This window comes from Chelmon rostratus, chromosome 11 (assembly GCF_017976325.1).
Source record: "Chelmon rostratus isolate fCheRos1 chromosome 11, fCheRos1.pri, whole genome shotgun sequence".
Classification (NCBI taxonomy): Eukaryota; Metazoa; Chordata; class Actinopteri; order Chaetodontiformes; family Chaetodontidae; genus Chelmon; species Chelmon rostratus.
In genome coordinates, this window is record NC_055668.1 from 405,040 (window position 1) to 431,719 (window position 26,680).

The 26,680-nt window shown below is 40.4% G+C and overlaps 2 protein-coding genes across 12 annotated transcripts in view; one reads left to right on the top strand and one right to left on the bottom strand.

Annotated features, from left to right (window-relative positions):
* nvl (nuclear VCP like) overlaps positions 1-15,133 on the bottom strand; it is a 27,723-nt gene extending 12,590 nt beyond the window's left edge. Inside the window, exons 1-12 of one of the 8 annotated variants that reach the window (XM_041947494.1) lie at positions 15,063-15,131; positions 11,613-11,688; positions 11,452-11,526; positions 9,960-10,030; positions 7,221-7,273; positions 7,023-7,113; positions 6,826-6,886; positions 4,859-5,104; positions 2,712-2,817; positions 2,316-2,392; positions 1,987-2,121; positions 43-144 (exon numbers count right to left, since the gene is read on the bottom strand). In XM_041947494.1, coding sequence (XP_041803428.1) covers positions 43-144; positions 1,987-2,121; positions 2,316-2,392; positions 2,712-2,817; positions 4,859-5,104; positions 6,826-6,886; positions 7,023-7,113; positions 7,221-7,273; positions 9,960-10,030; positions 11,452-11,508 — 999 coding nt within the window. In that variant the 5' untranslated portion in view covers positions 11,509-11,526; positions 11,613-11,688; positions 15,063-15,131. Of the gene's footprint in view, positions 1-42; positions 145-1,986; positions 2,122-2,315; positions 2,393-2,711; positions 2,818-4,858; positions 5,105-6,825; positions 6,887-7,022; positions 7,114-7,220; positions 7,274-9,959; positions 10,031-11,413; positions 11,527-11,612; positions 12,047-13,968; positions 14,667-15,062 lie in introns of those variants that run through there. The other 7 variants (XM_041947493.1, XM_041947495.1, XM_041947499.1 and 4 more) reach the window with 7 other exon arrangements.
* Positions 14,492-24,994, top strand: LOC121613839. 4 transcript variants are annotated; one of them, XM_041947508.1, is made up of 7 exons: positions 14,492-14,618; positions 15,701-15,955; positions 18,242-18,351; positions 18,975-19,101; positions 19,771-19,899; positions 21,513-22,065; positions 23,014-24,994. In XM_041947508.1, the coding sequence occupies exons 2-7, from the start codon at positions 15,767-15,769 to the stop codon at positions 23,466-23,468; spliced, it is 1,563 nt and encodes a 520-aa protein (XP_041803442.1). In that variant the 5' UTR covers positions 14,492-14,618; positions 15,701-15,766; the 3' UTR covers positions 23,469-24,994. The 4 variants fall into 4 exon arrangements, with proteins under 4 accessions (XP_041803442.1, XP_041803443.1, XP_041803441.1 ...); XM_041947509.1 differs by having other exon boundaries at positions 14,502-14,618; positions 15,704-15,955; XM_041947507.1 differs by lacking the exon at positions 14,492-14,618 and adding an exon at positions 15,088-15,177.
* The last annotated feature ends 1,686 nt before the right edge of the window (positions 24,995-26,680 follow it).

Sequence of the window (26,680 nt, forward strand, 5' to 3'; positions counted from 1 at the left end):
CAATAATTATACTGTATCAACTAGAGGAAAAGCACAACAAACCACAGCCAGGTCAAACAGCTCTCTGAGCTTCTGCTCAGACTCCCCTGACACTCCAGACACCAGCTCTGGAGCGGACACCTTCAACATGGGCAGCTGCAACTCCTGGAACACATGATTACATCCCTCTGTTTAACATGCACAAAAAATACACACAGCCTTTATATCCCACTTGGCCTAGCTGTAAAGGTAGCAGTTTTAGTGACAGTTTTGGCCAAAGAGATTTCAAAAATACAAAACTCTGAATGAACATAGAGCAAACAGCACACTCAAAATGCAGTCATCTACCTGCTCCATCGCTCTCTTTCCCACCTGGAGAGCACTGGGAGCACTCTGAGGGTCATCTTTTTTGACTTCTCCAGTGCTTTCAACACAATCCAGCCATCACTGCTGAGGGGGAAGCTAGAAGGAGCTGGAGTAGACTGTCACCTGGCTGCATGGACCACAGACTACCTCACCAACAGACCACAGTATGTGAGGCTTTGCGACTGTGTGTCGGATGTGGCAGTTTGCAGCACCGGGGCTCCACAGTACTGTGCTCTCTCCTTTATCTTCACATCAGACTTCAGACACAACACAGACAGCTGCCACCTCCATCGTTGGATGTGTATCACAGGGGAATGTTTTGGAATACAGGGAAGTCATCACTAACTTTGTCAACTGGTGTGGACTGAACCACCTGCACATCAACACTAGCAATACTAAGAGGATAGTGATAGACTTCTGCAGGAAGCACCACAGACTGCTCCAGTGAGCGTCCAGGGCTTGGACATTGAGATCGTGGAGGAGTACAAATACCTGGGTGTCCACCTCAACAATAAACTGGACTGGTGCACAATCTCTGAACACCAAAAAGATCAGACACAAATTTATTTCCACAAACCGTCACCCTGATGAACAGTTAGATAGTCAAACAGTTTCACTAAGCCTCTGGCACCAACTTGACTGGCCATTTATCATCCACTAATGCAAAGTTTTAACATGTACATTCATCACTCACTGTCGCTATCAACATAAATACCTGCACATTGTAAATGTCCCTGTAGACATTGCTTATTGCCTCATCATTATTTGTATATTGTGGCATCCCAACTAGAGGGAGGCAGAGGAACATGGACTTGCCACCAAAACTCAGTAAAGTACATAGAAGACTAAATGACAAAGAAACCTGATACGAGGAAAACGGACATTTGATTTTAAACACTTTTGTGGATTTCTGCTTAGTTGTAAAGAAGATTTTTCAGTAAGTACGGAACCCCTCAGTTACAGGACCCCACCCTTGGTAATGGCTTAAGAAATGTCCAAGTCCTTGAGGGAACTCTGGTGGGACCCCAGTTAACTCCTTAGACATTAGCCATTGCCATTTGAATTAAAGCGTAAAAAGTAATGATAAAGTTATTGAGCAACTCCTGGTTCCCTAACCTCATCGCTCCACTGTCCTGCAGTCAGCCCACACTGATTTGCTGGAACCTCACCAGGGGGTAGAGATAATTAAGGACAGAGTGTTGCAAAGCTTCTCTACCTCTTGTTCACACAGAACTAGTGCCGCATTTGCCCAGAGTGCCAAGCCACAACCCCAAAACAGAGTTCTCAGAGACACCACAAACAAACAAACTGTAAAAAATGTGATTAAATAAATAATCTTGCTTAAAATATTAAAGAAATGTGTCATCTTTAACTTCATGCCATTTTGAAATGAGCTCACCCAGAGGCAGCTATCTGCCCGCTAAAAAGAAGTTTTTCCTCACCACTGTCGCCAAGTGCTTGCTCATGAGGGAAATGTTGGGTGTAGATAAAGAGTTTGGTCTGTACCTGCTCTATGTGGAAAGTGTCCTGAGACAACTTTGGTCGTGATTTGGCGCTATATAAATAAAATTGAACTGAATTGATGTAACATATTCAATGGGAAGCCATTTTCCCCATGTGTCGGTACTGTGCAGTGCTCACCCCAGCCACAGCCTGGGCCAGCAGGGTCTTTCCACAACCGGGAGGTCCATGAAGGAGAAATCCCCTTGGAGGAACCATTCCCAGCTGTTGATACACCTCTGGGTGATGAATGTGGATCAGCAGCTTACACACCTCCTGCAATCATGTCAAATAATAACACGTAAAAATTACAAGACAAATGAATAAAATAACATACAATCAACACTGCTAAATTAAAGCCCCATTATGTAGGATTTAAAACCTTCTGATGTACTGCGGCCATCCCAAACTCACAATCGAAGACAATTTGGGACAACAACAAACAAAATTGCAAGGTTAAAGATACTAACCGCTAATGTCTCTTCATTACCTCCCACATCTTCAAATTTCAGAGGGGGATACTGCAGCTCTGGTGACTTTGATTTTGCTGAAAAGTAATTCATGCATAAAAGATTACTTGTAATGCAACATAGTAGACTGTTATTAGACATCACAGTGGACTATGGTAACATGTTATAGATATCTCGCATCATTTTTTATATTAAACAAATAAAGCAAGTAGTCGATTTAACAACCTAGATAAATAAATATTACATTAAAAACTGAATAAATATATTCATTAATAATGAAAATAATTGTTAGCTTCAACTCTACAGGCAATGCTTGAAAAGCTCAATTAGGGTGTGGCATTCAATAAGTGTGCATTATATGTATATATGGTTAGACAGACAAAGATGATGTGGTACCCTTCTTGTTCAGGGTGCGAGGCTCAGTAGTTTCAGTGGAGATCTTCGTCCTTTTGTTTGACTTTTTGTGAGATTTCTCAGGCTCCAGGGTGGACACATCTGTCTGCTTGTCACAAAAATAAATGGCAGTCGGTGTATGAGTCAAGCATCATCAGCTGAACACATATAGTACAAAATAAATCTCAATATGACATTACTAGTGTCACTTGTGTTCATTCCTTCATTTGTCTTTATAAAGGCAGAATTCGGCTGATTCTTGGTTTTTTAAGAAGAATAAATCAAAATAATTGAAAACCAGAGGACATGTGACTTGCAATTCGAATTATACATATATCCACATGTAATGTACAGTACAAAACAGCTGTAGTTACACAAAAGATAAAAGAACTATTAAACAATGCATGCCAGGAACCATGGCATACATTGGTGATGGTAAGAGGAATCTCAAAGCCATAAAGTTTTTTTAAGCCAGTCCCAAACGGCTAATATACAAGATTAACCTCAACCAAATGAAACGTTTGTTTATGCTAAACACTGAGTATCAGCTCATCTGCGGCACAACCCAGGAAGCCTGACCAATAAACTGTGTGCACAATTATTAGGCAAGTGAGTATTTTGACCATATCATCATTTTATGCTTATTTTCCAACTCCAAACTGTATAAACTTGAATGCTTATTGGATTGAAGCACATTAAGTAATGTGTATTTGTGTAATGAGGGAGAGTGTGGCCTAAGGAGATCAACACCCTCTATCAAGGTGTGCATAACTATTAGGCAGCTTCTTTTCCTCAGGGAAAATGGGCCAAAACAGAGATTTAACTGACTCTGAAAAGTCAACATCAGAAGGATGTAGCAGTCCTGAAATTGCTAAGATATTGTGGCTGCAAATAGTCAACATGGTCGCAAGAAACGTGTTGAGAAAAAAAGACACAAATTAACAGCCAAAGATTTGAGAAGAATCAAACATGAAGTTACCAGGAACCCATTATCCTCCAGAGGTGCCATATTCCAGAACTGCAACCTACCAGGAGTGCCCAGAAGTACAAGGTGTTCAGTGCTCAAAGACATGGCCGTGGTGAGGAAGACTGAAACCAAACCACCACTGAACAAGACACATAAGTTGAAATGTCAAGACTGGGCCTAGAAATATGTGAAGTCAGATTATTCAAAAGTTTTATGGACTGCTGAGATGTGAGTGACTCTTGGCAGACCAGATGGATGGGCCCGTGGCTGGATCGGTAACACAGAGCTCCACTTCGACTCAGACACCAGCAACGTGGAGGGGGGGTACTGGTATGGGCTGGAATTATTAAAGATGAGCTAGTTTTCAGGTATAGGATGGATTCAAAATCAACTTCCAAACCCACTGCCAGTTCTTCAAGCAGTGTTACAGGAAAAAGTCTGCATCTTTCAAGAAGACCATGCTTTTCATGCAGGACAGTGGTCCATCGCATGCATCAAAGTAATCCACTGAGTGGCTAGCCAGTAAAGGGCTTAAAGATGAAAGAATAATGCAATGGCCCCCTACCGCACCTGACCTGAACGCTAGTGAGAACTTGTGGACCCCTGTTAAATGGGACATTTAAGATGAAGGAAAACAGTACAGCTCTCTGAACAGTGTGTGGGAGGCTGTGGCTGCTGCTGCACAAAAAGTTCATCATCAACAGATCAAGAAACTGACAGACTCCATGAATGGAGGCTTCTGTCTGTGACTCTGAAAAGAAGGCTCGGTATATTAGTCACTGATTTTATTTTATTTTATTTTTTTAATGTCAAAATGTTTATCTGTGAATTCTGAGTTGTTTGTATGTTATTCTCACTTTAACAGATAAAAATCCTGTGAGATGGGAACATTTTCGTTTTTCGTTTAGTTGCAAAATAATTCTGCACACAGGCAGGTCTGAGTTTTATTAACACTTTGGATTGACCACTGTAGTTGTTCAATAATAAAACTAATCCTCAAGAATACAATTTGCCTAATAATTGTGCACAGTGTATATCTGAATCAGCTCCTGTTTCAATTTGTCAAGTTTAAAATGTCTTGCAGAGTACATATCTTGGTCATTTGTTCAATAAACACACGTAAGGGATCCATGTCAAAAATAAAAAGGCTTTCAGTACAAACATGCCCTCCACAAGTACATACATTTGTTGCTGTATTAGTCGGCTCCTCTTCACACAGGTCGATGAGGATGTTGTTCTTCTCATGTCGTCTGCCTCGATCAATGAACCAGCCTCCTGTGGAAACCAGTGTCCCTGCAGTCAGAATGGGGTTGGCTATGCTCGCAGGACTACTGGCAGCGAGCTGATCTCTCATAGGCGAGCAGGTGTTGGAGTCAGGGTTTCCCTTCCGGTACAGAGATGTTAGAGAGCTGTTCATGTGGTTGGTGGGCTGTAGATGGCAAAAAACAGACTGAAGTACCAGAAAATATCATACAGATACAGAGTTTTCCTATCGTGAATAAGTCTCAAGTGTTTTCCCAGATGCTTTTTGACTTTGTGTATGTGTCATTCATACGTGAGAAGACGCAGCAAAATTCAATCGTACAGTGTTTTGTAATGTAAAAAGGCTCTGTAAATGAACACAAAAGCTCAGAAAACAGACACAGAGTGTGCTTTCCTTGCCAAGGTCGAAAGGTTTAAGAGCAACAATTAAATAAATATCATGTTCATCATCCTATGGGACCCCGTCCGATGTTACCTTTAATATCAGGTAATACTAAAGTGACTACCGTAGGAAGGTGCCACAGAGTACACCACTAAAGATCTGGGGTTTGGACACTGATATCGTGGGTCAGTGCAAATACCTGGCTGTTCACCTCAACCACAAACTTGACTGGGCTAACAACACAGATGTCCTGTAAAAGAAGGGCCGAAGTCGTCTCCATCTGCTGAGAAGACCAAGGTCCTTCCGAGTGTTCACTGTTAAGAACATTTTTGACACTGTGGTGGCATCTGCAATCTTCTATGCAATGGTCTGTTGGGGCTGTGGAGGCTCTAAGAGGGACAGAAAAAGACTAAACAAACTGGTCAGGAGAGCTGGCTCTGTCTTGGACTGCCCTCTGGACACCATCGAGGAGGTGGGTGAGAAGGGGATGTTAGCCAAACTGACATTAAGCATGGACAACCCCCCTCACCCCCTGCATGAGACTGCAATGGCTGCCAGCATCACCGTGTTGATGTTTCACATCACAACATCAAAAACCTGCTTTTTGCAGGATTTCATTATTTATGTCATCATATGCTAATGTAATTACATCTGCACAACTAATCCTGTAAACACTTGAATAACAGTCATTCTTTGTTCACAAGCACTGAATTTAACCCTCTCAGCTACATGTTTAACACGTAACCCAAACAGATGCTGTTGGACAAAGTACATGCTTTGGAACATGTTTTTGGTTTAGATGACTAGCTGACACTAGGATTGAAAAAAAATAAAATAATTTTTGTTGGTTTGTTTGTTTAGCAGGATATCTCAAAGCTTAATTATATTTGGCGTAAAGTTGGCCTGGGTCTACTCTCCCCAAACTGCTGTATCTCTTTTACATTAGACTAATTTGGTAGCTTCTCTAATTCAAAGCTATTTCACAAACAGTGGATAAAAATGCATTATAAAAGGTTCAATGTCTCACTCAAGGACAGGAGGAGCTGGGGATGAAAGCACCAACCCTACCTTTAACCAAAAATCCTGGGTTCCACAGTTAGCTACACCACCCAAGTGGTCCTTTCAAGAGCACAATTCAAATGTAACCAATTGTGGATGACACATGCACACATGCACCAACCCTAGCGCTGTCTCTAATCCTCTGACTGTGTGCAATATGTGCAAATGCAGCATATTTATTTTATTGTTCCTAACCCAAAAGTATGTGTAGCATATGCATATTGTATTATTACATATATAATTGTTGTTTTTGACTCTAACTTTTACCTTAAACTTCTCATTTCTGTGTACATTGTACATCTGGCAATTAAAGTGATTCTGATTTTGCTTTATATACCAACAGGGTGGGTTGAAGGAAGCCTTCCCCCTCAAAATTCTATGACCTACACGCTTTCACTATAATTGCTTGGACTGCCTTCAGATTTAACCTTCACACAAATTCTTACAGCATTCTCCAGAATCTGGTCATCACTTTCAGAGGATTCCTCTGAGCTGCTGCTGCCTTCACTGTGAACAGACAGGTTTGACTGGCATTAGTTATACATTTAAAAAGAGAGTACAAGTAAATCAGAGAGAAAGCCGTGAGGTGAAAGAACTAATCTTGTTAGTCCAAACCAGGCAGTAAACAGAGGGTGTCCTTTACCCAGTGTCATTGCGGCTATGCTTGGCTCTCTTAGCCAAATGTTTGCTCTCTAGATCACTGAGTCCAGACTCCTTCATGATTGCTTCATACACTATGAGAGGATGATAGAAAAGACAAATCAGTTTAAAATAATAACCCTGAAAACACATAGCACTGTCACTGTGCAATAAGCCATCAATCTGATTGTGCGTCTCTTACCTCTCTCTACTTGAATCCTGAAAGCTGTTTTGTTTCTTCTGCCATACTCCATTCTAAGGACACAATGCAAACCAAACACTTTATGACTTGAAATTTACAGGCATACATACATACAGTGGGGCAAAAAAAAGTATTTAGTCAGCCACCGAAGTTCTCCCACTTAAAAAGATGAGAGGCCAGTGATTTTCATCATAGGTATACCTCAACTATGACAGACAAAATGAGGGGAAAAAATCCAGAAAATCACATTGTCTGATTTCTAAAGAATTTGTTTGCAAATTATGGTGGAAAATAAGTATTTGGTCAATAACAAAAGTTCATCTCAATACTTTGTTATACACCCTTTGTTGGCAATGACAGAGATCAAACCCTTTTCTGTAAGTCTTCACAAGGTTTTCACACACTGTTGCTGGTATTTTGGCCCATTCCTCCATGCAGATCTCCTCTAGAGCAGTGATGCTTTGGGGCTGTCGCTGGGCAACACAGACTTTGAACTCCCTCCAAAGATTTTCTGCGGGGTTGAGATCTGCAGACTGGCTAAGCCACTCCAGGACCTTGAAATGCTTCTAACGAAGCCACTCCTTCGTTGTCCAGGGGGTGTGTTTGGGATCACTGTCATGCTGAAAGACCCAGCCGCGTTTCATCTTTAATGCCCTTGCTGATGGAAGGAGGTTTTCACTCAAAATCTCACGATACATGGCCCCATTCATTCCATTCATGAATGGGGTGGATGGTCCCTTTGCGGAAAAACAGCCCCAAGTATGATGTTTCCACCCCCAAGCTTCACAGTAGGTATGGTGGTCTATGGATGCAGCTCAGCATTCTTTCTCCTCCTCCTTCTGAATCATCCAAATACTCTCTAGCAAACTTCAGACGGGGCCTGGACGTGCACTGGCTTTAGCAGGGGGGCACGTCTGGCACTGCAGGGTTTGAGTCCCTGGTGGCGTAGTGTGTTACTGATGGTAGCCTTTGTCCCACTTTACTTTGGTCCCAGCTCTCTGCAGGTCATTCACTAGGTCCCCCCGTGTGGTTCTGGGATTTTCGCTCAAGGTTCTTGTGATCATTTTGACCCCACGGGGTGAGATCTTGCATGGAGCCCCAGATCGAGAGAGATTATCAGTGGTCTTGTATGTTTATAGTGGACAAAATACTTATTTTACAGAGGAATTTACCAATTAATTCCGTAAAAATCCTACAATGTGATTTACTGGATTCTTTCCCCCCATTCTGTCTGTCATAGTTGAAGTGTACTTATGATGAAAATAACAAGCCACTCTCATACTTTTATGTGGGAGAACTTGCACAACTGGTGGCTGACTAAATACTTTTTTGCCCCACTGCATCATAACACAATCGGTGTCCACTTTTAGCAACCCTACAATAACCCTGCCATTACACTGTACAATAACAGCTAAATATTATATATATAGATATATATCTTTGTCTATGTCATATGTCTTTTGTACAATACTTTTTATTACTACTGTTTGCTATTTTTGAAATGTTATTATTATGTATATTATTTTTACTGCTTGCTATTTTGGTATTTTATTACATACATTTTGTTCTTTATAGTCTTATTTCACAATTTTTCCACTTATTTCACTGTGTGTAATGCTGCTGCTGTACTTCACTTTCCCAGCTTGGGATAAATATAGTCTGTCTGTCTGTCTGTCTATAACCCCCACCTTCTTTTAGAGAGGTGTTGATTCAACTGTGTGGTCATTTTGGGAGATGTAGTTTGCACTGCTGTTGGCCTTTACTGTGTTGGGTTTCACTTAATGTCTATGAAGATTCTCAAACATCCAGGTGATGGTTATCCAAGGAGGGTTGTGTTTGGTATCTGGTGCAGGTTTGGTTATCAGCAGATATTGAGGACAGTCTGATACCAATAACTGCATTAATATCAATAAAACATATTGATATAACTTCATAGTGATATGGCACAATAGGAAAAGGGACCAATAAGAGAGAGAGTGAGAGAGACTATGTGAGGAGGAAGAATGAAGGCAAGATGGGGGACATGGTAATATCGGTGACTACATCACGCAAAGTTCCAGACAGATCCGGAAGATCCTTTTTGCAAGAAACAGCAGTTATATCACTCTCACCAAAGCCACCAGACTCCATTCAGAAACAGTAAGCTTATCATTGTATAACACACAAAAACAAAATAAAACTCATCAAAATCTTCTTGGTATACCTTTTCACTGCTTCAACAATCATCACTAACTCTGGATTGGTTGAAACAAAGTCTTAATTAAAGGAATCGGGAGAGGAGTGAGAGGAAGGGTGGACATCAGAGAAGCAGCAAAATCAGCATGTAGAGCCAGAATATTTTTACATCTAACTCAATAATTATTTTCACTGGATATTATAGCAGGATAAACTTAAATATGTCAGTCTTCAACAGGTAACAAACCCACAGAAATAAATACCTAGGACTCACCACCAGTCAGTTAGAACTTAAGAAGCCTCTTGGATGAGAGGAGAAACGTTTCTGTTTCTACAACAAAGACCAGTTGCCCTTAATCCAACCCTCCCTGCATGTAGAGTAACTCAACAGCTTAACAGAAAAAAGTCTTCTATACATTTTAATAGAAGTGTCTGTGTTAATGTATTGGATAATTTCCTGACAACAGAAGTCAGAGTGTCATGATGATTGAAGCAAACATAACTACAGTCACCACCTCTGCTTGAGTTTGACGGAAAAATAAATCATTATTCTGATGAACTTGCCTGTACAGTTTTTGAAGTTCCAGGGCAATGGCTGACAGGTCCACATGTTCACTGCTGCTTGATGTCAAATACTGAAAACAGAATTCATCATGAAAAAGGCTCAAGATGACTGACACTAGAATCAAAAATTCAAACAGTCTCTGATCACTGAACTTCATGCAAGCACAAGAGAGAGTGACACTGGTGCTTTTGTCTCTGTCATGATGTCCTCTAATGGCAGGACAGTTGCCATACTGTCCCATGATTTAATTTATCCTTGTCTCCTGTGTTAAAGACACATTATATGGCCAAAAGTCAGCAGACATCCCTGAAAATTATTAAGTTAGGTGTTTCAGCCATAGCCATTGCTAACAGGAGGCTTTTCTCCAAGGTTTTCTGCTTTGCCCCTTAGTTCCATTAAGGGTCGACTGAATGCTACAGTATATGAGGATATTATAGTCAGCTGGGTGCTACGAACTTTCTGCCAACAGTTTGGGGAAGAACCAGCATGACTGTGCCTGTGTGCACAAAGATAAATCCATAAAGACACGGCTAGACAAGTTTGGTGTGAAGGAACTTGACTGGCCTCCACAGAGCCCTGACCTCAACCTCACTGAACACCTTTGGGAGGAATGAGAACACTTAGCAAAGCCTATTCATTCAACATCAGTGCCTAACCTCACAAATGCTCTTTTGGCTGAATGGGCACAAATTCCCACAGATACAATCCAAAACCTTGTAGAAAGCCTTCCCACAAGAGTGGTGGCTTTTACAGCCACAAATGGGGGTCTAACTCTATATTAATGACAATGGTTTATGAATGGGGTATCTAACAAGCTCAAATAGGCGTGATGGTCAGGTGTCCACTGACATGCCTGTGAATATTCTCATTCATCCAGGTCATTGTAAGCTTTAGGGCATTCAATCGTTCGCAACTGGACCTCGTCAGTTTGTCTTAGAAGACGTTTCGCCTCTCATCCGAGCAGGCTTCATCAGTTCGTACACAACCAGACTAGATAGGACAGCTCTAGTCCAATGCAATGATGTTAGGTTCAAGTATTTATCCCCTGAGTGAGACCAACCCACAAAAGGAGCCTCCCAATGACAACAATGGGACACTAACGAGGCTAACGACTGTCGTTGACACCAAAGGGTTGCACCCCACCCTGCCTTAATGGGGGGATCGTTTGCCTCACAATAGAGTGATACCATTCTTGTTTTTGTGGGTTGGTCTCACTCAGGGGATAAATACTTGAACCTAACATCATTGCATTGGACTAGAGCTGTCCTATCTAGTCTGGTTGCGTACGAACTGATGAAGCCTGCTCGGATGAGAGGCGAAGTGTCCACTGACATTTAGCCATATAGTGTAAGTGCCATACAAATTACAGAGCTTATCTACTTTTATTAACCTGGGAGATTGCACAAATATTTCCATTTAGGCTTATTTGTGAAATTAAAACCACTGAACTCACACCATACAGCCCGGGAAAATGAGGAGATAGATGTATACCTGCTCCACCCTCTGTCTGAGCCGACTGTCCAGCCAGCCACCACTTCTATTCTTCATGACAGCGCTTCTCTAAACCTGCAGCAGGACATTCAGAACAAAACTGAAATGAGAAATGCAATCACAGCATGAATTCTAGTTAAAAAGAATCTGAAAAAACTCACATCTGACAGACAGGCTTGTCTCTCACTCAGCAGTTAAAATGCAGAACTTCCAGGGGATTTATTCACAGTGTCAAAGCTGTAACACATATACATATGCATATCTGAAGCAGAAAAAAGAATATTTCCATATTCAAGCACAATTTTAATGATTTCACTGTAATCTTTTTAATTAATATAGTATTATAAAACGCAAAAAAAGAAGACTGTGCCTGCGGCAAATCCTCAAATCTGCATAGCTAAAGCTGGCTAATGTAGGCAACTGAAACCGGAGACATGACTTTTGATCGACTATCAAAACTGTCATTAGTTACTACTGTAGCTACACAATCAGTTACAACCCCCTTATTTATGTATGATATAAGAGGCCTGTGAATATTCTCATTCATCCAGGTCATTGATGCAGGTAAACAGCTGAGGCCAGCCCTGAAGAGTTAGCCCTTCTGTGTTGTGCCATGCGTCTGCTCAGTGGCTGTTTGGTTTCCCCAATATACAAGTCTGTGCATTCCTCACTGCACTGGACTGCATACACCAGGTTGTTCTTCTGAGTGTGAGGTGTCCGGTCTTTAGGGTGCACCAGCCTTTGTCTGAGAGTGTTCCCGGGTTTGAAATGTACCGGGATGTTGTGTTTGTTGAAAATTCGCCTGAGCTTCTCTTATACACCAGACACATATGGAATGACGATGTTATGTCGTCTGTCCCTCCTTTCTTCCTCTGTCACCCTGTTCTTTCTGGAAGCAGCTGAACTTTTCACAAAAGACCAGCTGGGATAACCACAGGTTTTGAGGGCCCCTCTCAGGTGTTTGTGTTCCTTGTCCCTTGCCTGTTGGCTGGTTGGAACATTATCAGCTCTGTGTTGTAGAGTTCTGATAACACCTAGTTTGTGTTCCAGTGGGTGATGTGAGTCAAAAAGGAGGTATTGGTCTGTGTGAGTAGGTTTTCTGTTTCTCTCAAGGAGAAAGCACACTCCTTTGAGGATAAAAATGTGCATATTCTGGACAGAGAAGACAGATGGTTTGAAAGAGGGGTAAGAGAAGCTATCTATGTCAAGGTTGAAAAACCATCTCTGAACAGAGGGGGAGGTCTTAGACACCACCTATCTCCCACATACAATGCTGTCCTTTCATCTCTCCCTAAGAGATTCAAAGATTTAGCCTCTGAAAACAAACAACAAAGCCATTCACACATGGCTCAAGGAGCCTCCCAATGACAACAATGGGACACTAACGAGGCTAACGACTGTCGTTGACACCAAAGGGTTGCACCCCACCCCGCCTTAATGGGGGGATCGTTTGCCTCACAATAGAGTGATACCATTCTTGTTTTTGTGGGTTGGTCTCACTCAGGGGATAAATACTTGAACCTAACATCATTGCATTGGACTAGAGCTGTCCTATCTAGTCTGGTTGCGTACGAACTGATGAAGCCTGCTCGGATGAGAGGCGAAACGTCTTCTAAGACAAATTGACGAGGTCCAGTTGCGAACGATTGAATGCCCCAAAGCTATGATATAAGAGCTATGACAGTTATACATTCTGACCAGCAGAATCAAACAAAGCAGTGCATTGGGTGTGCTTGCCATTAGAATGGGCTGCTATTTCAATTTTCACTTAACAGAATCCTGAGGTGAGCAGTTGACGTTGAGCTGGCTAAATCTCCCATTTTATGATAGATGCTTTCAGTACAAGCTTGAATGAAAAGGATAAGCACATACAAACCTTATGTAATAACTATCTTACTACTGACCACACATGTATGCAGCTGCAAACTATAATAGATAACCAATGAATAACAGGGCGGTGCCTCCTCTGTGGAACTACTAAATTCATATACTATGAGCTGCAGTTGTATTCCCCAGAAACAATGATAGGTATGTCACATTGCAGTATGCAAACCTTATGATCATAATACAGAAAGAGAAATAAATTTTCCCCCATGTATTATGATGTCTCTTTCTTATCTGGTATTCACTCAAAGTGTTTCTTTTGCCCTCCATGTTTCAAGTAGGGTACTTCACAGCTAACTCAGTAATTTTCTGCCCTAGTAATGAATGAACAAATCAAGACATTTATCCCAACCACAACCGTAATCTTCACAATAACAACCCACATCTCTGTATGTGTGTGTATCAGTGTCCATGTGTGCAGGTACGGGTGTGTTGATATGTAGTAATCCATCCTGGCTGGATCCAAACTTCACAGGCATCAATAACAAGTAAAGAGTTCCAGTTTAATAATTTGCATTTAAACGGTTCAACCCTATGAAATGTTCAAAGTATTACCAAACTTGGGGCTCACACGTCAGTGCACTCCGCAGTAACACACACGCGCGCGCAGGGACACAGTTGTTTGATACTCACAGGACGGTGACACACAGTCCAGAGGCGTCCCGAGCTGCTACACGATGCTGTTTCTGTTCCTGTCTTTTCTGTGACCGCTACGACCGCCGTTTATAGCGGACTGTCCCTCAAGACGGTTCTAGCAAAACGTCCACGTTACATAGTCCACAACCAAGTTAATAAAAAAAAACAACAACACGTGGCTGCCCTGATCACGCGTTCACTTCAAACTGGCGACTTACTAAACAACAAGATACACTAGATGTTAACTGCAAGATAGTGTCTGTGCCAACACTTAAAAGTATTGTGGTCTACAAATATCATCCACCTCGACGTTAACCTTTTCAACCACCCTCCAACTCACAGCTCTCGTCCCATGTGGGTTTTTTCTTTTCCCCGGAAGCCTTTTTGCCTTCCGTAATCTTTGGGTGCATCTCATTTCTCTGGATTGTCGTGTCCTCGCTCCTCGGTCCTCGCTCGAGCCGGAAGTACTTCTGCTCTGCCATCTTGCCGGCCGTCTTAAAGGGCGAGAAGCGAGGAGGGATCGAGGAGGAGCCATGAGCGAGGATACATGAACGCATCCTTCCGAGAGGTCTTTTAACTGAACGGTATGAAGATTCTGCCCCCACAGCTGTCACGTTTGAACGAGGTGGAGGAGAAAGTTCGCTAGTGTAAGTATTCTGCAGTGATTGGCTGTAATTCAGATGAGCCTAACTTAACGCTACATTCTCCAAGAGCAATAATACAAGAACATGAGTATCCGTCATGTTTCAATCACGTAAGAGATTATGTATAGTGAGCAGGGACCATAGGAAACTGCTCACTATACATTATCCCGCTTAGGAACACGGCTTACTACTAAAGCGGTCGATAAAGTGACACAAATTAGTGATTAAAACAGATTTTTATTGATGTAAAAGGAGCCTACTCTCGCCCGTCTTCGCTGTCACTGCGCAGAGACTCTGAAAGTAAACACATCCAGTAACAATTATATCCTAACTATATCATTAAGAGATAACATTGTATATGGCTGAAAATCTTTATCAAGCAAACAAATTGCCATTGGTTTGGCCTCCCGACTTAATGGTACAACATTTTCTTTAACTGTTACTTACCTCAACAAAAGCGCCAGCACACTGCCAAGAGTCCCCGATGCTGAGAAGACAGTACACCGTGCCGAGGATATGGCAACACACTGCTGACCATGGAAACAATTCTCAATACATCCGGGTTAGCGTTTTCAAAATAAAACATTGTGTTCTCGCAATAGTTACAGATAGTAATTTTTTTTTAATGTTTGAAAGCATCAATTATAGGATTTCTATTGAGGAAATGTATGACTTCAGCATTTTCACCTCTTACAACAGGATTCTTTTCATCCTACAAGTTCCTGAATGCATAAAAATGTAACTACACAGTACATTTACACTGCAACAATATAGTAAGACATTGTAATTTCACACCATAATGCAACTTAGGTTCGCCATTTGAGCAATTGTACAGCTTCGTCTGGATGTACCTAATAAATAGTTATATTTTGTTTTATTTTATGTATTTTGTTTAAATCTCGCTGCTGTCACTTTCACTTCCTCATTCAAGGTGTTTTACCATGTGTTTGACAGGAATACTTCCTCATTATAGTTTTACAAAAACTAGCTGTGTGTCGGTCATGACGGACGATATCAGAGCAGAGGAGCAGATGCAGGTTTCTCGCCAGGAGGTTTATGACGATTATTTGAAATGTTATCTTCAGCAGTGTACAGATGTTCGGCCGTGCCGTGATACCTGCCTGCTGAAGAAGGCGGCTTGGTATCTTCTGATGGATCCTGAACCGAGTGAAACTTTCGTGATGCTCCCATTCTATCAGGCTTTGAGTGAGGGTTGTGGAGCCCTGAGCACAGACTACAGGAAAGTTCTGTCTGCTTTCATCAGAGCCGCCGAACTGCTGGAAACGATCTGCCTCAACCTGTTCCTTCAACCATGGAAGAAGGAAATCAGGACACTCAAGGTCGCACGCTTTCTTTCTTTCTTTCTTTCTTTCTTTCTTTCTTTCTTTCTTCCACTTCCACCTTGCTCCAAAGTTTTGTGTTCTCTTTATTAATTTCTAATGCAGAATAATTTTTCACACAACTGAATTTAAATATTATACTTGGTGCCAAATGCTGTAGTTCAAACTGTAAAGGGACTGCTGGGAATATGTATGCATAATATTATTTGAACATTGTATATAAGACATTATCAAAACTGTATCGCAAGACAGTTTCCTTTTAAAAATGTGACTATAAAGCAAGACAGTTGAAAGCCCCTAGAGGCTCCCATTTAATTAGATACAACCAAGCCAAACACAATCATTTCTTATCTGTCATTTCTCATGTGGGTGACGTTACGCAGATGGTCAAAAACATGCATGGCCTCCATTGTTACCCCATTCTTGCCTCTCTCTGTGCAGCATGGATAGTTTTTCTACACTAGTATATTATCTGGCTCCAGGGTTGCCAGGAATTATTTAATTAAAGACAAATTAATGAAGGCATATACAACATATAAAGAGAGCAGTCTAGTTGGTAATCCAGCCTGGCATGGAAACACAAAGGCTTCTTTGTCTGCAGAGCATGGATATGCTCAGTAGATGTCATGGTAATAAGCTTGTTGGATTGTCCTTTAACTGAATGAATGCTGAAATGGTTTATAGAGTTATATTAAAACCTATTTTATTTCATACATCAGAAAGTTAATATTATATTTTACCAGGTTGATAACCTAATCGCATTGCTAGAGGAGAGGTCATGTGACAAACAAAATACACAGAGATCCTCTTGCAGCCTGATACTGTCAATTTAATTCTAATCAGTAATCTTTAGATTTTGAAATGCAGAAATGTTTGTGCTTACGGTGGCTCATCTGAACAGTATTAAAGGATATTCCGCTGGGCAACATAAATGTGCAACCCTGTTTCCAAAAAAGTTGGGACACTGTGTAAAATGTCAATAGAAACAGAATGTGATGATTTACAAAACACTGAAACCCCATACTTAATAGAAAAGACACAAAGACATCATATCAAATGTTGAAACTGAGAAATTTAATTGTTTTTGATTTCAGATGCTCAACAGTTTGAGGTCTCCTTTGTTGTATTTCACATGTAATAACACTTCCAATGAGTGTCAAGTCGGGACTGCAGATAGGCCAGTTTAGCACCTAGACTCTAAATATATATATACACACACACAGTATATATACACATTAGCAAGTAAAAATATGTGACAATTTATGTTGTGACAGCATAAAATGAATATACTTTTGAGCTGTATAAGTGTAGTGTACGGTGTGTGAAGTGTACTATATTGTGTTTAAAGTGCACTTTAAAAGTGTAACTTTTTAGTTTTATTAAAATATTTCACTGTAGTGTATTTATTAAAAGTATGCTTTCAATCTATTTAAAGTAAGAACACATTTATATAAATGTACTGGAAAAATATAACAGTATTTAGTATTTTAAGCATATATTTATTTCACTTGGGATAGCTATGACAAGTTAAGAAGTCGTAAGTTTAAGTGGGAAAGAAGTATTCATCTGAACCTGTAGAGATTCAGTAGTCAGTGTTCCGGGGATCCCTTTTGTCAAACTCAAAACTTAAATTCCTGAGTCTGATGAGGGCGGTGTCAAATGGTCTGTCCCTTGATGTCTTTCCATCCAATATTTTGACAGGCTTCTAGCAGATACCTACGTATATTTCATTGGTGTGTCTGTCAGCCACAAAGGAAGAAGTGTTTTATGTCATTTAGAAACAGTAACTGTGTCCCAGTTCTATACCACATGCAAAGTGTGTACAGCATCAACTATATAGAATATTAATTGTCATAGTATACTATTTTTGCAGTTATTATACAAACAATCTACAAAAAATGTTTACTAACACAAAATGACATACTACCTGTACCAACAGACGTCACATTACTGACAATTAAACATTTTGCTGTCTCTTTAAGAGACAGCAAAATGTATTTCCAATCTGTCACTGTCTCAACACCACCTGCTTCAAACACCACCTCTTTTTGCATCGCAAATATACTTGCGTAGTACTACTAGTGCGTAGTACTACAGCTAATATCTCCATGACATAGTTTCTCTTCCAGAGAGAACCGACAAGTTTGTTTTACAACTATAAAATGTCCCACTCCCTATATATTGTCACAGTTATTTAATGACCTAATGTTAGAGATCCTTAATAAATTAATGTCTTTTATTTCATCACAAATAAAATGTGTTTCTGTTTCTCTTTGTCTCCTTCAGACTTTTACAGGTCCATTTGTTTACTGTCTCCTGCCAGTTCTCAGCAGTTCTACCATTCAGTCAGTCCTGGCCTCTATTGGCTACCTGCCACATACTGACACTCCACAAAGGTAGGGAGCAAGGAGAAGACAAACCAGAAGAGTGACAATAAATGCTGACACCAAGCCACAAGGTCTGTTCTTACAGCTGCTAGGGTGTTACCATGCCAGGACAAACATACACTATATCCAAATCCACTTGTAAAGAGTTTAATAGGCCTGAACTTGGGTGAGAACATGGGTGAGACTTTAAATGTTTAGGCAAAACATGTCAAGAAAATGGCACCTTATATATAATGTCTCATTTACAAATGTTTTCTTAATTTCTCTCTTAAATTTATTTGTAAAAAAGTGAAGGACAAAATCTTTATCTGACTTTGAAATGTGTGAAACCTCTGACTTGTTCATATCCTTGTGAATGTTTTCACAATCAAACTTGGGCTGAAAGATACACTTCTTGATTTGTTACAGCACCCGGAGTTGACACAGAATCTCAAAATTGGAAACTTTTGTGAATTGTATTGAGTTTTAAACTTTTCTAGGTAGATTAAATTACATTTGGGGGTTTGGGGTACCTCTAACATATTCAGGGAGCGAATCTTAGAACAAAAGGGGAAAGACACCAACCTGATGTCTTAAACTCAGTTTCTCTAATCTGTGAAAGGTTCTCCTCTTTACTGTCTCATGTATTTCAGCGAGTACAGACTCAGGGAGGATGCTAACCCAGACAGAGCCATGCTGGTGGCTTTTGAGCTGCTGTTGGCCAGGGTGGAATGTTACCATCTCCTTGAACTCCTGGATAACGATCAGATGGGACCGCAGGTATGATCAGAAATCATCCAGCCGTGTTTCATGTTTGCCGTATTGTAGTCCAATCAAACGGTAACTGATTTTACTACAGTGAATTATGTAGTGTTCTGCTTTATTTAAGGTCACTGTGGATTTTGTGTGTAATTAAAGCATCTTTCAAAGGATTCTGATGGCATATATTTTTGTTTGTCAATCAACACTGGTGAAAAATGGTGTCATCAGCGTGTTTCTGGTATGTGTGTTCCTGTGTCAGATCGGAGGACCTGCTATCTGAAACATTTCCAAATCCAACACAAAGTAGCTTTAAAAAAGCTAAATACAAAGAAAATGAAAAAATAAAGAAGGAATATAATTCCAGACTGAAATGAGCAAAATCTAAGTACTATGACACAAGAAGAAAAAAAACGACGTGCATCATACATTAGGCTCATCATACAGTAGGCTCATAATATTGAATGCCTTTTTTCTTTGAATAATGGTTGAATACACACTGTAAATGTTTGTAGTTCATTAATATGGAATATTAACATGCCATATGCCATGCCATAGTGATACTGCATGTCTCCCTGCCTTCTGCCTTCTATATGCAAGTTAATGGCAGCCATAGAACATGGTCAAAGGCCACAGTAGCTCTGTCTCATTTCATGGCTTCCATGTGACAGTTGTAATCTTACATTGCAGGAGAGGCTGGAGGTTCTCCATAGGAGAGTGAGGCATACGAAACTGGAAGCACCTACAGAAAAGAAGACAATGATAGAGCAAAAGGAAGAGGAGGTGAAGAAGAAGACGGAAGAGGCAGATGGAAAAGAGGTAGGGCTGAGTGCAGAGGGCTGGTTGACTGTGTGGAGAAGGACGATAGATACTTTATTAATCTCCAAGGAGAAATTTACATTTCCAGCAGCTCAAAGGGTGGAAACACAAGGGCATGCAAAAAAGAACAACTTTCAAGTAAGGAGGCAAAAATACAATACAAAATACCAACTAACAATATAAGAAAAAAAAAATAGTGAGATAAAAATATAGAACTAAGCTATACAAGATAAACATCTGGCGGTTAAATGTGAGCCCAGTAGTGCTATGTTCAACAGACATTTCAACATCCCCAATAAAACCTTCCTGCTGTGTACAATTAAGTAATGATGACATTTAAATGTGTTATCAGTAACAAGTGAAGTGCTTGAGAGAACATATTTTTTGCTGCCCACTCACGTGACATTAGACATATATGCATATTTGTTGCACGCACAGACAAGTAAACACACAAACATACAGACACTTACAGATGCATGCACACATGCACACAGGATAACATAAAAGTAGATATACCTAGATATACTATAAACTATTGAAATACTGTTAAAAAGAATCCCCTGTGGTGTTAAGCAGTGTGTGATGCTACAAGATTTCAAGTCTACACAGCTGTGATCACACTAGTGCACCACTGGTGCACCAGTGTAGCAGGGACCGTCCATGCCTTGCAGCTAGCCCTAGGTTCCTCTTTCCCTACACCTTTTCTCTCCCTCTGAAGCCAAAAGCTTCCTTATTCTGCTGCCTTGGCCTTCCACAGTTTTGGACCCCTAATAATTCCGATCTTCCTCTGCATCTTATCTCCGACGGACACAGAAAATGACCACACCAACGTCTAAGTTTCACAACATGTGCTTCTTCAGCCTTCCACTTATTTTCTGATTGAATTTTTAGCATTTGTGTTTCTCACTCTCTGTCTCCCTTTAAAAACAGCCTTGCCTTCTTGTGCTTATTTTCCAAGCTAATTGATCTCAATAGTAATTGAAGGGCATTCCTTTCAAGAAGGCCAGTATCAGAAAAGGGTGCCCAACTTCTTTCAGATATCATTGTTGGCTTTGAGTCCATCATCAGAACTGTAGACAAGGTGATCTTGGTTCTTTCAAGACCTTCCAAAAGCTATCTTATAGCTTGTCGGCAGATGGAAATGTGGTTCTGTCTAATTCCTTTGTGAATATCATAAGAATATTATGTATGATTGTATGATAAATTGACTTTATTTATATAGTGCTTTTCTAGTCTGATGACCACTCAAAGTGATTTTTGCAACACTGCACTACAAGTCTGCATTCAGCCATTCACACACACATTTGTACAATGGCTGCTCATTACAATGTGTATTTCACATTTTAAAGTTGACATGAGCATGTTACAATATGTATTACAAAATTTGTATTATTGATTGTAAAAAAATCATGTGGAGGGGGTTGGGGGACACAATTTGGCTGATATCCGTAGAGTTTACTGAAATGTAAAATACTTAAATATTTTCTGTCAAATGTAGGACAAAATACATCAACACACACAAAACACTGCATGACATCACAGACTGAGGAACCAGGTTAACAAACATAACCAGCCTCAGTTTGTACTGAAGTCATCTTTGTTTATTTCTCCAGGTACCTCCTTATTTGGACACAAGGCTTGCAGTGAACCATCAGCCCAAGCCTCGATGCTGCAACCTCATCAGCGAAGACCAGTCCATTATGGAGATGCAGATGACCTACCCTGACCTGGCCTTCAGGGGCCGCCCTCTGCTACCAGACAAACCCTACCAAGCAAACACCAGCAAGAGCAGCAGTAAAGCTGTTCATACTGCCGGCACTAATAATTACAGTGATGGCAGTAAAGCTGCTGAGCTTCCCAGAAGAGACTGTATGAAAAATCCTACAAATGTCTGCAGTAAAAATCATAGCAGCACAGGATTGCACGCGTTTGGTGACAATGGCAGAAGCAGTGGATCTAATGATAGGAACACCTCAGGAGACACCATTAGCAGCAGGTTAAGTAACACTGATGGAAGCAGAGTTGATGATGAGCTCATTCATCCTCAGGCTATTTCCCAGCATATCACACTGAAAGATGGATCCATGGCAGAATGGAAGCTGAAGCCTGGAAAGCCTCAGCCCATCTCAGACCCTCCAACCTGGACACAACAGCGAACAATAGCAGGTAACACACACACACACACTGTGGCATGTGATTAAAGTGTCTGCCCTTCTATATGACAGTGAGCTCTGTGTTGAGACAAAATATTTTACGTGAATTAACAGACCTCTGTGATTAAATCTTTGTCACCTTGTGAGGAGAGCCCAGACCAGTCCTCTGAGGAGTCACACTGTTACTATCACAGGAACCTCGCTTGCTCCTCGGCGGCTCTTTCTTTTGGCCTTTCATCATTACAATAGTAATCTGAGTAACACTGAAGTGTAATCTATTTATCCAGGAAGCCCAGTAATCAATTCGCCTTTTGCAATGAAACAATTTAAACAATGTAAATCTACTCAGACACGGGAGAAGGCCCAAAACTATTGTTCTCTTTAAATTGTATTTAATCTTGACCAGAATCTCATTCTGGCAGACTGAATTCTATAGCCTTGTTGTGAACTTCTGTCTCCACAACACAGCGACTAGAACTAACCTGAATTTGCCACAGAACTGGTCCTGAAGTTTCAGTTTTCTTTTACACCTGTCACTCACCAACAGCTATTTTGGACATACTACAATTTTCATGAATTCTTTTTCCATTGTATGTGTGGACTATGATCCAGTGTAAAAGACAATAATTAAATGAATAAATAAATGCACATCTAAATGATGTCATTTCAACTTACATGTACAACATGTTCCAGTAAATTGTGCACATTTCTATTCTACAATAAATGTGCCAAAACCTTCTGTCACAGTATATGTGATTTTATTCAAGTGAATTGAGAAACAGCCTGACAGGAATGTGTATTTTAGGCTAAATTACTTTTTTTTTTTTTTTTTGAAAATTAAATATCTGACAAACTAAGGTACTTCCATCCACAACTCTAAGATAGTGAAAGGATAGTTTCCACAGTATATACTGTGTGGTCAAATGTCTAACATTTGTAATCTGAACTTTGATTTGCACAGACCTACAAAATAAGAGACAGGCCAATCCAGGGCTTCCCTCACTGAGCTCCATGGATAAGGGTCAGGAGCTTAGAGAGACCAAAAAGGAATTGAAGATGAAAAAAGAACACAAGAGAGGAGAGGAGAACACAAATAAAGAGAGAAGGAAGAAGGAGAGAAAAGCAGATGAGCAGAACCTCAGGATGCCAGTGATGGAGACAGGTCCAGGACTGAGCCATGCTGCCAGAAGATGTACCAGATCCTCTCAGGCTGATCCTGCTGTGATGAAAGAGCAGAAGCAGCCCACCCCATGTCACCCCTCTCCTTTGACCATCAGTACAGCGGACTGTCAGACCTGTAAAGGAGGCAGCACAGAGCAGCAGGACCGAAGAGACACTGAAAGAGCGGAAACAGGCCGAGGAGAGGAAGAGCATCTGGCACAAAGCTATGTTATAGTCGAGCATGACAAGAAATAACATGGTTAATTTACATGTATGGAAATGATTCATAACAAAACTACTGAGCGAACTCAAAACAAATACCAGCTGTTTGAATCAGTCATTTAGAATCAAGATTTAACAGTGCATGAGTAGAGATTTTAAAAATTAGAACAATACTTTAATGTGCAGTCCCAATTTTGTGCACACCCAGTTGGAAATCTGCTCTACCTACTCTCAGTAATTGCTTCAGCTGCTCTTGCTCCATAGTAGTCTCTCCAGATAAATAGTCTGTGAAACCATACAAACACCACCAGTGTATAAATCCTGTTTAATTAGATTAAATGACTGTTAATATTGGATTTTATTGAACTGTAATTGCAACAACCTGCACTGACAGTTTTTTTGATACTTCTGTTACTCTTTTCCACATGTGGAAGACATTGAAGTAATTTCTCAAATTCCTGAGAGGCTGAAAGAAATGGTTTTTGACTGCTCGTTATGATATTACATTAACACAGCATTAGGCTATTTACTTTCTGACTGTAAAAGACCTTTAAACTTTATTCTATTATATAAATTGCAGGTATATTTTTTGCAGGGTATCAGGTTTGCAGTTGTAGATGAAAAAACAGCATTTTGTTTGTTTCTCAACCAAGCATAATTGAAAATGTTGACCTGTTTACTTCAGTGCACAGTTAGTGTTAAAACATCTGTCAGTCAATGTGAGTCAAGTTCCAGTTCATTTTGATAGTTGGATAACTTGTTTGTTTAGTTTTAAATCAGATGTTCCTTTTAAATTAATTAAAACATTAACAAAGCTGATGGGGCAGATCACAAGCCTTAAGATCTCTGTTCGAACACCTCTCTTCCAATTATTTCTGAAGGAGTTTGCTCTGGATTTTCAAAAAAAGTGAGTCGGTTGCTTCCTCAAATTTAGTAAAAATTCCTCTGTCAGCACGATGACAATGTATGTCTTGAAACTTGTTTGGTTGACTTTGGCCTTATTGCAGATTAATTACAGCTCAGATGTGTGTCTGCTCAGTTCTGTTGGTTATTATATCTGAATTTGATGAACCATCATTTTCTCATGAATCAAAGGATGAAAATGAAAGTTTTTATCATTTTAAGTGTGACTTAACACCACTGTCATGAACACAGTGCTTCAGATTACCTTGTTGACTCTTCCTAGAGTGATATTCCCCCCAGAATCAGACTTATGGCTTTAAAAAGACTCTAGTGTTCTCCTTCCATGAGGAACAGCAGCTCTGGTCGGCTTAAAATTTTGTCAGTTACAGAGAATGTTGGAGCCATTTTTGTGTTGTGGTCATTCTTGTATGTTCACTTGTAATTCCCTCTTTTGTACAGTAGGTGGTATGGTAAAAGGTACAAAAAGGTTAAAATGTAATCGGGAGCAAGTGTGTTGTAATAAGAGGCACACAGTGGTCAGGTGTCACATATCATTGACCCATTTGTTTGCTTGCTTGCAAGTTACTCAGTGGTATGTAGATGTCACTATGGATGGATGAGATGGTGTTCAAATAAACACACAGTATGGCTACACAGACGTTTGTGGATTATTTAACAATCATATTGCACAAAGGCCACGGGACAATTAGGCAAGTAGTGTTATAATGGCCCCTTGTTGTAAAAATGTTTGTACTTAATAAAGACAATGTCTTTAAACTCTTGTAGTAGGGCATCTTTCACCTGTCTGAATATCACAAAGCACTGTGAATATGTTTGTATAATAATGCAGCATTTCATCCTCATAGGTTTACTCTTTTCTGGGGCCCTATCCCTGTTCAATGGACTAGGAGTAAGGCCATTTGTACTCCTGCCTTTTGCTCACATGTTCATTACATACAGGACAGTTTAAGTCCAGCTCAGACCTGTTTCTTTGCAACACTTTGCCAACTTGTTCTTCAGCATGTCCTTTTCCTGCTCGACTGCACATCCACTAGTAGGGTGATAATTCAATTCAGTTCAATTTTATTTATATAGCGCCAAAGTTGTCGCTATATAAATAATTTCTGTCCAACCCCGAACAGGGGTCATAGTTTTGACAGCTGTAATAGATTTAGAAGTATACAAAGTACATATGGCATGGTATATGCCTATGTGATATATTTATGTATGTGATGTATATGAACGTAGTACAGCACTAATGATCTAATAAGCAGCAAAGTAGCATAGCTAATAACAATAAAGGTTGCAGTGGATGTCCGGCAGGTGAACTCAGTAGTCCAGGCTCAGCCGCTCTCCATTCGGACCTGTGAGACGAGAAAGCACAAAGACTCCGGGGAAGAAGCCAAGTCAGTAACATGCCTTGATAGGACGCGATGGAGAGGGAGAGAAGAACAGAGGTTTGTGTATCACTAGAAGTCCCTCAGCAGCCTAATCCTACGGCAGCATAACTAGAGGCTGGTCCAAGGTAAGCCTAGGCCAGCCCTAAATGTAGGCTTTATCAAAGAGGAAAGTTTTAAGCCTGCTCTTAAATGTAGAGAGGGTGTCTGCCTCCTGGACAATAGCTGGAAAATGGTTCCACAGGAGAGGAGCTTGATAACTAAAGGCTCTGGCTCCCATTCTGGTTTTGGAGACTGTAGGAACCACCAGTAAGCCTGCGTTCTGGGATCACAATGTTCTACTGGGGTAATAGGGTACACTGAGTTCTTTAAGATAAGATGGTGCCTGACCATTTAATGCTTTGTAGGTAAGGAGAGGGATTTTAAGTTCTGTTAAGAATTTTACAGGCAGCCAGTGTAGCGCGGCTAATATCAGAGAAATATGGTCTCTTTTCATGTTTTTTGTCAGAACATGTGCCACAGCATTCTGGATTAGTTGGAGAGTATTTAGCAATGAATTGGGACAGCCTGATAGTAAGGAATTGCAATAATCCAGCCAGGAAGTCACAAATGCATGGACTAGTTTTTTAGGAGTTAAATGACATATCCTGATGATCAAAGATGACTTCCAGATTCCTTACTGTTGAACTGGGGGCCAGCGCTATGCCATCCAAAGTTACTATCTCATTGGATAGTGAGTGTGGTGAAGGTGTTCAGGCCCAAATAAGATCACTTCAGTTTTGTCTGAATTCCATAACAAAAAAAGCTGGAGGTCATCCAGGTCTTTATTTCCTTAAGACACACTTGGAGTTTCAATTCAATTGATTGGTTTCCTCTGGCTTCATTGATAAGTATAGCTGGGTATCAACAATGAACATTTATGGAATATGTCCTGATAATGTTGAC

What these genes read in the sequence shown, in the direction of transcription:
- LOC121613839 (XM_041947505.1), top strand. Translation starts at nt 15,557, where the DNA reads ATGTGTTTGACAGGAATACTTCCTCATTATAGTTTTACAAAAACTAGC. An exon ending in ACGATCAGATGGGACCGCAG is followed by an intron (nt 19,102 to 19,770) that starts GTATGATCAGAA and finishes CTTACATTGCAG; the next exon opens with GAGAGGCTGGAGGTTCTCCA. An exon ending in AAGAGGCAGATGGAAAAGAG is followed by an intron (nt 19,900 to 21,512) that starts GTAGGGCTGAGT and finishes TTATTTCTCCAG; the next exon opens with GTACCTCCTTATTTGGACAC.